This window comes from Rhopalosiphum maidis, chromosome 4 (assembly GCF_003676215.2).
Source record: "Rhopalosiphum maidis isolate BTI-1 chromosome 4, ASM367621v3, whole genome shotgun sequence".
Taxonomy (NCBI): Eukaryota; Metazoa; Arthropoda; class Insecta; order Hemiptera; family Aphididae; genus Rhopalosiphum; species Rhopalosiphum maidis.
In genome coordinates this window covers 52,931,486-52,948,575 of record NC_040880.1, presented here as the reverse complement: position 1 = coordinate 52,948,575, position 17,090 = coordinate 52,931,486, and the positions used below count along the sequence as shown (strand labels likewise).

Here is a 17,090-nt window from a genome sequence, read left to right as displayed (position 1 = left end):
TTAAAAAAATCTAACTCATAACCATAAGGCAAATTGTTACAAATACTATCACCAAATATTTTCCCTAAATTAAATATTATTAAATAATTTTTCACTAGGAAAATTCGGAATATTTAAAAATTAATAGATGGTTAAATAATATTGAGACTAAATAATAATTGGCCACCTTTATAAAATATAATATTATTTAATTTATAAAATAAATAAATTGAATTAGAACGCAGCCAATTTGCATAACAAAAATAGCTTTTGAATTTAAATCTATGTTTAAAAAATATACTTTTCTATATACAAATATACCTAACAACAAAATACATATAGAAATTTAAAATTTGTATAGCTAGCTTAAAAATGTTTAAGTGAAAAATTCTGTAATACCTTATACCAACTATAATTATGCATGCTGTTTAAATTATAAATTTTTAACCATATTTTATGATAAATACATAAAAATGTAATTTTTATAATTTATAATTGGCAATATGGTATTGTAATTCAAAATTACATCAAATTGACAATGATCATAGTTTGTACTAAACGCTAAATTGTATAGTATACAAATTAATTATTATTATTTCATGGGGGGGATTACTATGAATTTATTTTTGTTTTTATAAAAATACTAATATTTTAATAAATATTCCAATAAATTTAATCAAATTAACTGAATTAATTAAATTACTCTAAATGTATTATTGATATTGAATTATAAGTACTTAAAAATACAAAAAAAAAATGATTTTGTATACTTTAATTTCAATAAATCAAAATATAATTTAAACAAGTCAATTAGTGAATTTGGGCAATATTTTAATAACTTAAGATTTATGTTTGTTAGATAATTTTAAAACTATTAAATGTAAATATTAAATTTAAAATAAAAAAAAATAAACTAGTGAATATAATTTAAAACTGTTATTTTGTTTAATTGTTTTGATTAGTAAGTTATTAATGTGATATTATTAATTTAACTCCACAACCATAAAAATAATAACTAAAAATAAAAATGTGGCTTATTGAAGTGAATATTTATATTATATGCATATAATATTATATTAGCAATCATTGAGCTTAAAACTAATAGTGACATATTTTGATATTAATTCAGACTAAAATAACTTCAAAAATGTATTAAAAATGTCTAAGCCTATAATATCACCCATATTACAAAACGATTATATTTTAATTAAAAAATACAAACAATAATTATTGTCACTTTAAACAAAAATAAAAATATATATGAAAATTATGATTTAATCATACATACAGCCAATAATAATGCTGTGTAATTAAAAACAATAAAAATACTAATAACAAATACACAATAAAAATATTATGTATAGGACAATGTAATATAATATTTAGCAACTATATAATAAAAATATAATTGATGAATATGTTTTCTCTAATATTATACCCAAAAATAATAATAAATACAAAACAAAAATTGTCAAATAAGTAATTATTAATATTTTGCTAAAATACTATAAAGAATACGAAGATTAAGTAATGGTATATTATTTTTATTTAGGGGATTATTATTAGTTATTATTTTAATTAAGATAAGAGCTTAATAATTTTTAGATAACATCAAAAATTATTGTACATTATATTTGACAAAGAATTAAACATGAATAATCAAGAAATTTTTTTTAAAAAATAATTAATACCATATAGCATAAAAAAAAATGTTGATCAAATTGTAGAAAATGTTTACATATAATATATATATGATATTAAATTAGATATCTAAGTGCATTAAATTTAATTTAATAATTAGTAATATTTTAGTCTGAAATGTCACGTTTTGGATTTCGTTAAACAGGACAACGAATGCTATTTTAAAATTACAATTTGAAAAAAAAAAGTTCAATACATATCTTAATATAATATATTTACATAATAATGAGAGTACATTACTTTATTTGTGTACAGGATCAGTTGTTAACATATACAGAGGTCTGACTTTAATGACTAGTTGATCTGTGTTGGTAAGTAGTGGTGCCATTAATTCACTATCAGACCTATAAATATAATTAATGTACAATATGCACACGACTCTTATTAAGTGTTAATTATTTACCTCTGTGATAATTCCTACTCAGTGAACCAAAGGGGTTGATATTGATGATGAGTTTTTGCTGGACTTAAATATCCATATACAGCAGTTGGTTGCATGTGAGCTGGTAATGGATGTGTAGCATGAGTGGTGAGTAAAGGTCTTGCGCTTGCATGATGTGCAGGAGGTGGAATAGGTCTGAAAAATAAAAAAACACCGTATTAATATAATTTATAAGTTTTTCTTTATTCAATTATAAATTACCCTGTAGTAAAAGCAGTAGGAGGAACTTGTGGAGATGGTAAATATGCAGCAGCAGTTGGCGGTTGACCAGTAGTTACATAAACTGCTTGTCGGCGGTAAATATCACTTTGGTGATACAAAGGCTGACCAGCCAAAGGAGATAGACCTCGGTTAGCTCCTAGGGCTTGCGGAGAAAGATGAGCAGCTGTATAATCAGCTACATGACTTCTATGTATAAAATTGAATGAAAATAAATTAGAAAATTATTGTCAAAATATATTATAAATATAGCAATTCTATAACAGTGAAATAAAATTAAAATTTAGAATTGTTATATCTGATAGTTAATAATTTTAGCAGATACAATTTATGAACAAACTTTGAATTTTGTGGTAATATAAAACTAAAAAAGTACCTGATATCAATAAAAACACATTTAACACATATTAATTTAATTATTTTTTTTTCAATAATTATAACTCTCAACCTACAACTGATATTACTACCTAAATAGAACTTAGATGCAATTAAAGTGTAATATATACATAATACATAATATAATCTAACTATATCACATAATAACATATTAAACCCATACACAAATATGAGAAAAATATATTTAAAAATTTGATTTACAATTATTAATATTGACCATTGAAACATAAATTCTTAGATTAAAGAATACAATATAAAATATTAATATTAATATTCTATGAAATTAGTATACCATCAGATAAAAACAACAAATAGCTCCAAAATTTAAATCCTACTTAAAACTATTTATTTTTTTTTTAGGAATAGATACTTAAATAATAATTATTAGGTTATGAAGCAAAAATAATTAATTTTGTAAGAATTATACCAAAACTTTCTGTATAATATAAAATGTGATAAAACTTATAAAAACAAAGTATTCAAATTATCACTTTACCTGTAAGCTTGATGTACTGGTATAGTTTGTTGGGTCCATGCTGTTTTTGAAGCACTAATAATATGTGAATCTCTACTAGAATGGGCTACTGGAGGCTGTAATTGATAGTCCATGGGATTGGAAATGTTGCGTTTATGTGTAGAGGGTATGGCATATGATAAACGTTTGTCACTAAAATAGATATGGTAAATTATTAATAGTTTAATAGATTCCTTTAGTATTGTATTGGTATTACCTAGCATAAACTATATGCTGATCATGAGGAGTTACATAATGGTAAGGATCTTTGCAGTTTGTCCCACTACAGTAGTATTCAATAGCTTGTGGTGGGTCAGGTTTGCTTGTTCCCAAAGCGTTAAAAATATTACAATCTTGACTTTGATGTGTATGTTGTCCTTTTGATACAATCCTTTTTAGTTGAGACTGAGACATAGTATTGCCACTATGAGAAGAACTATAAATAAAAATAATATAAACAAAAAGCCTCACTATGAATTTTAAACACGTTAACAAATGTTATCATTTTTTTAATAATCATTTGATAATTCAAACTCATTAAATCTGCTATATGTAACCACAATTTATAATTTAAAAAGAAAATGTAAGATTAGAATCAACAACTAAAAACTCAATTGATTTCCAACAGTAAAAAAGGATAAAATAGATATATTACACAATATTAAAATATATAATGTTAAATGCAATTTTAAGAAATATAATAACTTGATTAACAAACAAAACATTTATAAACATATAAGTATTTTTTTTAAGGAACGTTTAATTTAAAAGCAAAAAAAAAAACAAAATTTTTAATAACATTTCGATTTTGTTATTCTGATAATTAAGTAGGTGTCTAATGGTACGTCAGAAGACGATAAAATCTAGATAAAGGTATTAACTCTATTGTTGGTTTTAATAAGTAATAAACTATTAATTATAAGTGAGATGTACATATAACATTATTTAGTACTATTGAAAACTATATATATTAAAAATGTATAATAGGTAAGATCAAGAAAACATAGTAATCTGTTCAAACTTTGATGTGATCATAGTAAGTAGTTTCAAATATTATATAATTTAATATATGTTTAAAATAACCTTACATATAAAATAAATAAGTAGAATAACATGTACCTATAATGGGGTTCGTGTTTTATTTCACTAGGCAATTGTGATTGAGGCATATAAATAGGTTGCTGTGAGTTATTGGTAATTGAAGAATGTTGAGAATATTGACCACCATTTAACTCTATACCTGGAGGACTATTGCGACAAGCAATATATTCACCATTCTGAAAAATCAAGTTTATTTAATTAAATATTAGTTAACAAGGCTATTTTTCTAATAATTGTTAATTAGTAATAATAATATAATATAGAAAACAAGGCTTTAATAAATTAAGCAAAAAAAAAATAAAAAATCAATTTACATACAAAATACATTTGAAAAGCATTCATTTTTTCTTCAAATTTACCAAATTGTTTAGTTTAAACAGTATTTTATTTAAAATGCAACAATTAATTAATATTCTTACTTGTATATTAGAACTTTTGGATGGAGATTGATAAATTACTGGAGTTGATCGTAAACTTTGAAGTTGTTTTTGATGGTAAGTCAAAGGTTTAGATGGTAATAGTTCTTCATTGTCACTCTCACCAACTGTTACACATGAAATTACATTTTTGCGGTTGTTACGATTAGTTTTGATATTCAATTGAACTCTAATAAAAAAAATACAAAAATGTTTAATCAAATAATTTTATAAAAAGTAATTGACAATATATTATATACCCTTTAGTTGAAGCTTCATCTTCACTATCTGATATTGTAATGACCGAAACAGCAGGAGATGGTGTGTCATGAATAGTTATAGTATGTTGTCTATTGTTAATCTACAAAATAAATATTCATAGTGTTATTATAATACATAATTATATTAACATTTTAAAGTTAATTTAAATAATAAATTAATAACCAGTTGTTTATAAGAAGGAGAAGGTTGATGCCAATTTGGAACATTGTCTGAAGTAGATAATAAGCTTCCTCTATTAATTCTTCCATCATATTCTGTAAATAAATGTAAAATATACATATCAGATTGAAAAACATATAAATAAAAAGTGAATCAAACCTTGAGGAGGAGTTCCTTCTTTAACCCGTTTTTTTACTGGGCTGAGTTGATTTGTAGTGTTTATAACAGTATCTTTTTTGTCTTGCCTATGATGATGGTGGTGGTGATGTGCAGGCGGTGCTTGCTGATAATTTGAATGGTGATGATGAGATTGAGGTGGAGCCATGTGTTTTGTAGAACGTGATTTTCCATTATTATTAGAACTTCCCCAAATAGTACCAACCATTGTGGGGCTTTCCAAAAGACCATCATAAACATCAGCTGTTGTAAATGCTACTTGTCGTTGATCCTATAATAAATTGTGTATTAATAAAATAATTGCTTATTATGACATATAAATATTAAATAAAGAATAGTACTTGTAATATTGCAGTAGCTGAGTCAACAATCAGAGGCCTAGGAACAGCCCAATCAGCTGCAGCTGCGGCAGCAGATGCAGAATGCCATGCTGCTGAAGCTGCTCCTGCTCCAGGTGGTGGAACAATAGTCATTTGACGATGATGAGGTCCAGGAGGAGCTGGCCAAGTAGCAATCATTTGACGACTTCCATCAACCATAGATACAGGCACATATTGCTGTTGACCACCGCCAGGCTATAGTATAATAGTACCAGTAGTAAATAGTATAAGTATTTAAAAATAAATATTTTCATTTTTATATTTTACATATATCATAAATGATATTGATATGAATTACTGAATAATCAGTTAATAATCATCTTCATAAAAATTATCAAAGTATGGTAAATTTGAAATACTAAATATCAAAGAAACATTTGTACAGTAAAACTCCGATCATCTGGACTAATTAATGTCAAGGGTGGTCCGGATAAGCAAATATCCGGATAATTGATGTATGATATATTAGAAGTTATATACTTGTATGAATGTATTTATTATTAATATATATGTAATATAATTTAAAATTCGTAACCATAAACAAATAATTTTATTAAATATTTAACTGAAACAAAATAAGCCTTAATTCTAATATGTGACATATTTTAAAACCAAAAAAAAGCTTTTTTTTTCGTCCGGTTAATTGGATATATGGATAATTGGCGTTCGAATAATCAGAGTTCTACTGTATAATGAAAATAATACCTGATTAGGCATTAGGTAGCAACAGTTGTCTTACATATAATAAATTAAACAAGTAAATAACAATTTTGTATAAAAATCAACTATTTCCAGTAATAAAAGAAGAAAATATTAATAAAATAATAAATTGATAACAGTTAACTTAGGATACTGAACATTAGTTGTATAAATCTTATTTTTTTTTTAATGGAATGTATATTATTACTAATGAGTAATAACCAGCTTAGTCTACAACTTATACTTTTAGATTGTTGGATTCATATATTGTATTATATTGTTATAGGCAACAGATATTTTTAAATAATGTTAAAACTAAAAACAAATATTAGTATGGATGACTTTAGACTTGACAAGAATTCTTATTATTTTTAAAAATAAAATAAGAAACATATTTTTTTCTTATTTTTTATTAAGTACTAATTATGAATTGTTTTTTTTTTTACTTATAGTAAATTATAATATGACAGTTCAAAAATAATAATTACCTGTTGTGTAATCAAACTAGTTGAATGTTGTATTTGTAATTGTGATGGATGGGGCGGAGGTGGCATAACAGCTACATGTTTTGGTGGTGAAGTTCCAGTTTGATAAGCTCCAGGACCAGCAGAACAAAGTATTGATAGATGCGCTTGATGCTGATTTGAGCTACCACTATATTGGCGGGCCATTGATCGACTGTTATATAACTGATACTACAAAACATAAATTAAATCAATGTGAATAATTTCTTTTATGGTTATAAATAAAATTAATTAAAAAATGTATGTTAATATATAATACTTGATTATTAAAAGCAAGGGTGACATTGGCATTAGTTGCTGGCACAAGTACAGCTTGTCCAGAACTTGAATGATGATCAGGTAAGGCTCGTCGACAAACTTCCATCATTTGTACACTTGCTTTCACATTATCACATCGAGCAAAATCAACTAAATGTGCTAACGTAACAAACGGATGTAGAAGTGCAGTATTAGGATGTATTCTATTAGCCTGTAAAAAATAACAAATTTAATAAAATATTTAAAAATTGCATAGTTAAATGCATAATTACAATAATTATATTATACTTTTCATAATTACCGGGTCCATAGATAACATTCTTTTAAGAAGATCAATAAATTCTCGCCTATCTGCTTTTTCAGCTAAAAGCTCACCACCTTCTAAATCAGTTGGCACATTAACTTGTCCAATATCATCTAAACAATTAAATATGTATTTTCTTGCTTCTTTAGATTTAATTCCAGTTTCGGCTTCATGTTCTTCCATTATCTATTAAAAAAGTTTTATAATTACTTAAATATAATTTAAATAAATTCAAAAATTAATGTAATAAGTTAATTTACCTTTAGTCTCCAATTATTTTGATACGTAACATCCCTATAAAAAAACTTGGAGGTTTTTGAAGCATTTGTTAACATGTCTAAATTTGGTAAATTTTGTGTTTGACATATGTAACGTATTTGATCATATTCTGACGACCCTGGATACAATGGCCAACCCAAAAATAGTTCTGCTACTACACAACCTAAACTCCACATGTCGATTGCCTCACAAAATGGTAAACCTATTTTTTATTTATAAACACCATTAACATATATCGTAATTAACATCACAAAAAGTATATTCTACATTTTATTAAATACAAAATAATTATCAATATATTTACCAAGTATGATCTCAGGAGCTCTATAGTATCGGCTTTGCAAATAAGTATTACATACAGCTTTACTTTTATGAGATGCACTACCAAAGTCAATAACTTTAACTCTGTAAGGTTGACGGATAGGATCAACTAACATTATATTTTCTGGTTTCAAATCTGCATGAATAAGACCTAAATCCTGTGGGATGTATAAAATATTTAAATCTAAACTAGAAATAATATTGAATGATGGATAAATTATAAATTAATGTAAAATCCAAAATTAACAGGGTAAAACATTTTTTCACCAAAATAATCATTTCCCATTACAGTTTTTTTTGTCAAAGTTTATATTCTGATTATTGCCAAAAAATTAAAAATTACTGAAGCTATTTAATTAGAATCCCTTATATCAGTTATATTTGTATTCCAAATTATTATTATTATTATTGTTTTATCGCGGATGGAACCAGTTAACATTATAAAATAATATAAAAACTTACTATTAATTTTCACATGAGTTCAGAATCTGGTAAAAGAACATACTGTACATAAATATTGTAAAATGTCAAGTTTGAAAGAACCAAAAATTCCACAAAATTAATTAGTTTAAGACAAATAAAAAATGAATACATTCAAAAATACATTTGTGGGTACTAACTAGCTGAGTTTGACAAAAAATTTCTTTTTCTTATTGTAATTGTTAAATGTCTTAAGATATGTTTGAATATTTGTGTTTTGTATAATTTTAATACTGAACTCGGAGATTTCCAACCAAGGTACTGCAAAATTATTTGAAATATATTTTTAATCTATAGGCCATAGAGCATAGGGTGCCTCCGGATTTTTAGAAAATGACTAAGGGTGCTATGAGTCAAAAAAGGTTGGGAACCTCTGATGAGATGTTTGTTATCATTAACATTTATATTATATACTGTTATACCTACTTTTTATTTTATAATTTAATGTATTTTCCAATACAAAACCAATGATACTTACTATTTGTCCATTCATAATAAATGTAAACAATTATTTTTAAATTCCAATTCTATTAACTGTTATACAACCATAATACATACATATCTTAAACTAATACTTTAATATGCTGTGTATCAAATATAAATAAATCTAGCTATTTGTATAATAGAATATACATTGGGAAATACACTAGGTATGCAAGTAATAATAGTAAGGTAAGATGTAAATAATAGTTTATGATCAATGTAAGTTCAAGGATCATCAATAAATATTAAAAATAAGTAGTTAATTCTTTTTAGTCATAATTTTAGCTTTGACAACAAAAAAAAAGTAATTATAATAATAGGCAAAGGTTACTTTGGCAAAAAACAGAAAATTAACAAGTAATAAAAATTAGCCAAAGATAAAAAATTACCTTTAATTTTAACAAAGCAGTCAATACTTGTTGCAATATTGGTCGAATAAATTTTAAAGGTAATGGACTAAATTTGTTTTGTTTCAGGAAATCATATAAATTTTGCTCCAACATTTCAAACACCAAACAAGTATGATTTTTGTGTTGAAAACATTCATAAGCACGAACAAAGTTGTATTCGTCTGCATTTTCTTGGCTTAATCTTGACAGAATGCTTACCTAAAAAATAAATATTAATAGAATTTCAATTTCAATTTACCTAAATATAACAGAGTAGTAGACCAACATTTTGTAGCGTATCTTCATACCTCACCAATCCACTCAACTTAACTTTAAATACTTATAACTCACAAACAAGTCATCCAAATTTAAATTTTTATGAAATAAAATACTCTAAAAAATATTTTGCTGCAGAATAGGAAATTAAAAATGTATGCTATTGTTCGAAAAAGTAAAAAACTTAAAAAAATATGATAAAAAATAATACAAATTATAATATTTTTTTTTTAAATGTTGTTTTATTTTGATTGGAAAATATGTAAAATTTTTTTTTCAAAATATCAATATTTTGAGTACTCATATATTGTTTAATAAAAAAAATTGCACTGTATATTTTAATTACACAATAAAACAAATATACCTTGAAAAAATTAATTTTAAACTGTTGTTATATTTACGTACATCTATAGAAATGTAAATTACTCACTTCAATCTGACCTTGCCTAGCATACGATGGATGATTCTTTAATATTTTAATTGCAACAATTTCATTTGTTCCTTTTTTCCAGCATTTTACAACCTAAAATATAATATACTTAATGTTTTGAAACAACACATCTATTTAATTAATTTTGGGTTTACCTGACCAAAAGTTCCTCGACCTAAAAACTCTAGAACTTCATACTGATTCGTCATTGAGTACAATACTTCGTGCTGGACCAACTGATAATCACCATCAGCGCCCTGTTTCCCTTGTTGCCCCGTTGTGGTAGTGGTAGTGGTAGTAGCAGTTGATGCAGTATTTGCTCCTCCAACTCCAAAATTTGACTCAACACCATTTGTAACACCGCCTTCACACGACTTTCGCTAAACAATTTATTCATCTTTTATTTTTAAAATAACACTAATTAATATCATTAATGTATAACAATTTTAGAATCAATTGGATAGGTATTACACAATAAAAATCTAGATGGAAGTCTTAAGAATGAATATTAGTAAAATAACGCAATTATTATTAGTTTAAGATTAAATAAAAAAACGTTAATAATAAGTAACCAATAGATCATATTTAATTTTACTTAGTTAAAATAAAATGTCTACATTATTAGGAATATCTAGCTAATAATAAAAAGAAAAACAATAAATGAACTATGAAGGTGGAAGAAATGAAAAATATTTTTGAATTTTAATGCTTTAAAATCAATAAGAATTGGAGTTCTTTAAGATTATTTTTACCTTTTGTCCACAGCGTTGGTATGTGTCTAATAATTTGATGGTTGATGCTCGTATGAAATTCTGATTATGTGCAGATGATGGACTGGTCTTAATGTTAGATGGTGCAATAGATGTACCATGATGTTTGCGATACTTAATAGGTTCATATGGCACCAACTCAACAATTGGTTCGTAATGATGGTGAAGTGAACTCAATTTGTATTTATTATGATGGTAGTTTTCAGGGCCGCAAGCGGCGTTATGTAGTTGGTCCAGCTTGCGTTTTTTGTGATGCGTGACAAGTGCGACACTTTCATCAGCCACCAACCGTTCTGAACACAAACTTTGCGATTGACTGCTGTACATGTCACTCTGTAAAAAAAAATGTAATATGTAATCATGTTTCATTTATTAATATATGTATATATACATATAAGTAATCTTTATAACCAATATTCACTATTTTATGTTGTAATAATATATGTATTTATATCAGGATCCAAAATTGTAGAGAACAACATTTACAAAGCTAGTGTAAACCCCTCTTTTGTAAGTATCAAATAATACCAATACCATTGAAAGTTAGATTTGAACTAAAAAGTAAAACTTTATATCAAATATATGCATAAGTTATTCTTTTAATTTGTTCTATTACAAATAGCAAAATTTATTAAATGAAAATCAGAAAATTAAAACTATTATTTATCTATAGATGTAGATAGGCTAAGATAGGAGCATTTTATTGTCAAATATAATAGTAATATAAAAAAATTATGTATCTTATTTTATGGGAAATGAAAAAACATTTAACTGAGGTTTAGACAAATATTTTTTTATATAACATGGTAGGTTCCATAAATTTTATCTTATATCTTATTATTGTTTATTAATTTAATTTTAACCATAAACATTTAATTTGAACAGTATAATTATTAGGTACACATCATTTTTATCGCAACAAAAGTAAACATCATAATTTATTACATAATACATTAACTATTACCTAACATGGGTTACTATAAATATAAGTAGAACCTATCTACGCATACTATATTAAGTGAATACTTATGTATAGAAAAATAAGTAACTTGATACCTATCTACTTCTACAAAAACCGAAAACTTCCTTACTAGTAAAGACTTAATACCTATTTAATCGTAATTTAATTTATAACTTTTACGCGCATATAGATGCATAATTATGTAGAAAAAAATAATAAATAAATTGTTTGATATATACAGTTTATAGAGATATAGAAATTGCAAATTATTTACAAGGTATCTTTTATAAAAAACTACAACAATTGAAGCTAGATTATTATTCAGATACTACTTATGACAAATTAATAGTCAATAATTTATACTTCAAATTCTGATTTATTTAAAACAATAGTGTAGATGTTAGTATGAAAATCAGTTAAATATTTTATTTTTATAAAGCATTATTTATTCAAATAAAAAAAATAAATAGTAGTTAAATACTTTAAAAATCAGATACTATTTATGTCATTTTCTGAAAATCATATTTAATATTTCAAATTGAATAAAAAGATAATGTATAATAATAATAAAATGTTATTAGAAACAAATTATCTATTATAAAAACTTAAAAAAATAAATGTCAACATCATTTTTCTCGATTTTTTACTTTATTCTCTATAACACAAAAAGTATTTTTGGTAGAAATCAGAAAGTTTAAGGTTTCAACTAATGAGGTTAATACATTTTTAAATACTTATTTCAGTACTTAGTTATGAAGGTATGCGTACAAAAACATGGCACACTCACTGCTCAATGCGGAAACAGCACCATAGTGGTAATGAGGACACCATGGCCCCCACCCAATATATTATTACCCCTCACAATTGTATTATATTTGTGTTCCTCGCTGTCACCTATTACAGTAGATATCATGGGAGGATGTTAAAAATTAAAAATTTTCATAAATAAGTGCACTTCTGTATAACATGCACATTATATATTCATATATACCTATTAAAGAACATTTCATCAGTCTTCCAAATACAATGAAAAATATAGTAACACGGATATTGATTAATTGGTAACTAAATTTATCAGTAGTGAAATCAAAATTTTGATTTGGGGAAGCTGATAATTTGTTGTACACGAAAAGCTCAGAATCCCTGGTATGCTACTTTTTGCAAGGTATATAATTTAAATATGTAATAGAGTTATTAGATACATCATACATAATATATCTGCAGAAAACTAAAAACATTTTTAAATTTTCATGAATTATGAAGAAAGCTACATCCTGCTAAGACCCCTTGGCTAAGCCACTGAGACATACAAATAAAAATACAAGTTATAGGTTCTCGGTATTAGCTTTTTTTTTAACTACAATTTAGAACTATATGTTTATTTTTACATCACATTATTAAATTTCATTACTTTTAAATCTTGTAGCTACTTAACTACTTATCTTACCTAGATATATCTAAAATTGAAAAAATAAGAATAAATAAATTTAATGCCTGATCAGTAATCTCTTTATAGTTTATGCCATACCAAAATATTGATATAATAAGTCTATTGAAATTCAGTGGTATACAAGTCGGTTTACTAAAGTAACAAATGTATTAAAATAATTGAAAGTACTGTATGTTAAAGCTAATTAATGTAGGTACTAACTGAAAATAAAATGTAACTAGAAAGTAAGTTGGTATTTATAGTATGTATTTATTTTATTCATTAAAATATAAAAAAGATGATAAGTATTATAAAATTGTATTTCAATGTACATACTGAAATCTAGTTAACTATTTTCAAATTAATCTAGAACATTTTATATTTATACTGATATCAGCATATTATAAGTTTCTTAAAGTGGAAATATTCACATTTTTTTAATTAAATTAACTTATAAAAAATACCTATGAAAATATTTAAATATAGTGTTTCATACTTATCAAATAAAACCATATAAGATAGTTCAAATTATTGATTATCAAACAATAGGTATCCAGATCAACAGTAAAGTTACTAAGTGATTATAAACAGCACTTAAAGCAAGACTTATAGTTAGTAGGCAATAATAAAGACAATCTAATTGTTCAGATTATAAGTCAGAAATATGAAATGTACAATATTGTATCTGTTTAACCACTTAATGTCACTACATTAACAATGTTTTATATTGGTAGTTTTTAAACTAATGTTCAGCAAAATCCTATGGCTTTACAAAAACATTAAAATTACAACATTATTAATGAAAAGCACTAGCTGGCTAAACATAAAAATGAAATATCTTAATAAGTTTACAAAGACAAGAAATAGGTAATAGAAGACAAAATGTCTTTATAGATACTTATATTATTACTGATAAACAAAACCATTCACTCTCAATAAAAAAAAGTGGATTTTAAATAATATTAAAGCCATTAAAGCATTGATTAAAGATACTACATAATTGTTTCAAATAATATAATATTAGCATAGGCATGCGCACGGGGGCAGCAAAGGTAGCATATGCTGCCCCTGGACTTTCTTTGGGGTTACTAGGGACGGCAAATATTAAATAATGGGCCTTGGTAAAATTATATTTCCACAAATGATTTTTTTTTTGGATTTTATATCGTTATTAATGTTTGTTTATTTTATCATATTATTATAATAGGTAAATATTAACTATAGGCTTGTGGAAAAGTACATTTTCAGTGGCTTAGTACCTTACTGTACAACTTTTTATCCAAAAAAATAAATAACCAATAAAATTTTAATTTTGATACCCAAAAGTAAAAAAATTAAAATTATGGACCAGTTTTAATGATGAATTTGAAAAATGGGCCAAAATAATCTCTTGCTGCCCCTGAAACCAGACGCTGCACATGCCTGTTAATATTAGAACAAACTTTTGAATATAAATTCCTTGTACCAAAAAAAAAATGAATACCTAACAATATACCAATTGTCAGAAAATGGTATACAATTAAAATTAGTATCTAAATAAAATAGGAAAATGTAGGTGTACATCAAACAGTATGTTTTAGTATAATATTCAGTCCCATAAGTATGAGGGGTGATATAGGTATTGTTCATCCCCACCTTATGACTACATTTTTTTAAAAACTGGTAAGTTCTATAAACTTATTTAACATTATAATAATATATTTTTTAAAAAAATAATACAAAAATATTCAGATCCTCAATCTAGCTATTAGGGATGTGCATGAAATCTGAATATCCAATACCGGATTTGAATCAAATTCTTATCCAGATTTATGGATTTGGTTTTTATACGACTTACAATTATTTATAATGTATGGTAAAATAAATAAATATGGTACACCTATGTTCGAAAATATGTTATAGAATTAAATTTATTAGAATATAAAAAAAGAGTCATTGATCAGCAAAATTGAGTTGAATAATCTGAATTATTCATATAATCCGTGAAATCTGAATAATTCGAATTTTTGAAATCTGGATATGCCCACCACTACTAGCCATACAAATGTAAGATTATATTTCTTTGGAATAAAAAATATTGCACAAATATATTATATTTTATTCAGGAACCAAAATAAAATGCTGAACAGAAAACAACAATACTCATCAGAAATGTAGTACAATATATAATTATTTAAATATTATATAATTATTAGTTTCCATGTGTGCATACATTAATATATATTACGTATCTATTTATATTATACAAATCATAATAAATTGTTGTATTGAAAGGTTCACTATACATACAAAATAAATTTATGAGGGATAACATGTAAAATTTACAAGAATGTCATCACCTAACCCCACTACAACAAATGACCAAATTACGCCATAGATTATAATCATCTGATCAAAAATAAATTAAAGATAAATATTATTATTGACGTCAAAAGAGTACATCGAAAATAATAATCAATACGGTTTTTAATCGAATATTGTTGCCGAGTGGAAGGAGGACCGTAGCAGGTGCCAAGTGGTTCAACACTTGCTCGGATTATGACGCGCGTCATCAGCTCGCCTCACGTCTGTTCACGTCACAACGTGGACAAACAAAAGGATAGTTGGTAGCAAGGAAAAACGGAAAATATTAGATCAAACATACCAGACAGCAATAATGAGATAAAACTGAAATAAAACACAACGGCTAGGTAACACGTCGACGATGGCCTTTCCATATTGACCTCGTTCTGTTATTTTTTCACTCTTCGGTAAACACATTTATTTCATTCTGACGATCAACAACGTTCACACTAGCACACCGAAATTATTCGCTATAGTTGTAATACTAGTTACTAGTTACTACTACAACCGCTGCTACTACTACTATTACTCCTACTATTACTGTTTAGTACCATTATATCGTCGCCTACCACCAACGACGAGGAAACAGCGGCGGTGGGCAGTGCACCATAACACGCCACCGTCACCGCGTGTCATAGTCGGTAGCGGGAGGTAAATAGGCTGACGGCGGGGGAAGGGTGAAAACAATAATAATGATCCTTATAATGTAGGTAAGTATATCAACACAATATTTCGCACATCTAGATCGAGCAAACGGCGAATGACTTACCTGGAACGGTGTTTGATATATGCCGGGCCAGAACAAATTTTCATTATTTTCTTCCCCCACGTCACTAAACGACCGAATCCGCTGTCTGTGGTCGTCGTTCAAACCACTTTTCACACAGCCATATTGCACGACACTTCGTCGTTTCCAGACACCATCCGTACAAAGCACCCCGCGCAAACCGTCACACGGTTTCGTCCTCGCAGATGACTTACGACCAGCTCCTCCTGTAGACTACCCCGGGAGATTTCGTTATTCTCTTCAGTGCGACGGACGAGTTCAACACCTCTAAAATATCACTAGCTTACTGAGAAAACGTCTCGGAAACACACTGCGTCGATCAACCACCGGATGACTAGCCGCGCGGGACTGCGAATCAAGAAAGGGTTGCTGCTGCGGTCATCAATCGAGTTCCACGTACAAATCGTGGTGGTGGTGGTGGTGGTGGTTGCGTCCACTAATCAACACCATAGCACGTCTACACAAGTCCGGGTCACAAACGAAACTGTGTCTGGCGTCTGCTATGCTACTCTGCTACGTAAAACATAAATCTCAGAAGCGGATTGCGGTGACAAAAGAACGTAATACGGGGCACTGCAGTGCCTGTTCCGT

At 26.7% G+C, this 17,090-nt stretch overlaps 1 protein-coding gene across 2 annotated transcripts; it reads right to left on the bottom strand.

The window, feature by feature from the left end:
• Window positions 1-1,669: 1,669 nt before the first annotated feature.
• Window positions 1,670-17,000, bottom strand: LOC113557414 (homeodomain-interacting protein kinase 2). 2 transcript variants are annotated; one of them, XM_026962917.1, is made up of 21 exons: window positions 16,482-17,000; window positions 10,962-11,312; window positions 10,365-10,589; window positions 10,210-10,302; window positions 9,504-9,722; window positions 8,135-8,309; window positions 7,812-8,032; window positions 7,549-7,737; window positions 7,249-7,458; window positions 6,954-7,160; window positions 5,728-5,961; window positions 5,369-5,657; window positions 5,213-5,304; window positions 5,029-5,129; window positions 4,772-4,958; window positions 4,371-4,528; window positions 3,469-3,687; window positions 3,234-3,404; window positions 2,324-2,530; window positions 2,084-2,257; window positions 1,670-2,024 (listed from the first exon to the last, which is right to left on the bottom strand). In XM_026962917.1, exons 2-20 carry the CDS (start codon window positions 11,304-11,306, stop codon window positions 2,098-2,100), a joined length of 3,702 nt encoding a protein of 1,233 aa, XP_026818718.1. In that variant the 5' UTR covers window positions 11,307-11,312; window positions 16,482-17,000; the 3' UTR covers window positions 1,670-2,024; window positions 2,084-2,097. The 2 variants fall into 2 exon arrangements, with proteins under 2 accessions (XP_026818718.1, XP_026818719.1); XM_026962918.1 differs by lacking the exon at window positions 16,482-17,000 and adding an exon at window positions 16,014-16,184.
• Between the last annotated feature and the right edge of the window lie 90 nt (window positions 17,001-17,090).

What these genes read in the sequence shown, in the direction of transcription:
- LOC113557414 (XM_026962917.1), bottom strand. Translation starts at nt 11,306, where the DNA reads ATGTACAGCAGTCAATCGCAAAGTTTGTGTTCAGAACGGTTGGTGGCT. An exon ending in CTAGGCAAGGTCAGATTGAA is followed by an intron (nt 9,723 to 10,209) that starts GTGAGTAATTTA and finishes TTTATTTTTTAG; the next exon opens with GTAAGCATTCTGTCAAGATT. An exon ending in AAACACGAACCCCATTATAG is followed by an intron (nt 3,688 to 4,370) that starts GTACATGTTATT and finishes TTTTATTTATAG; the next exon opens with TTCTTCTCATAGTGGCAATA.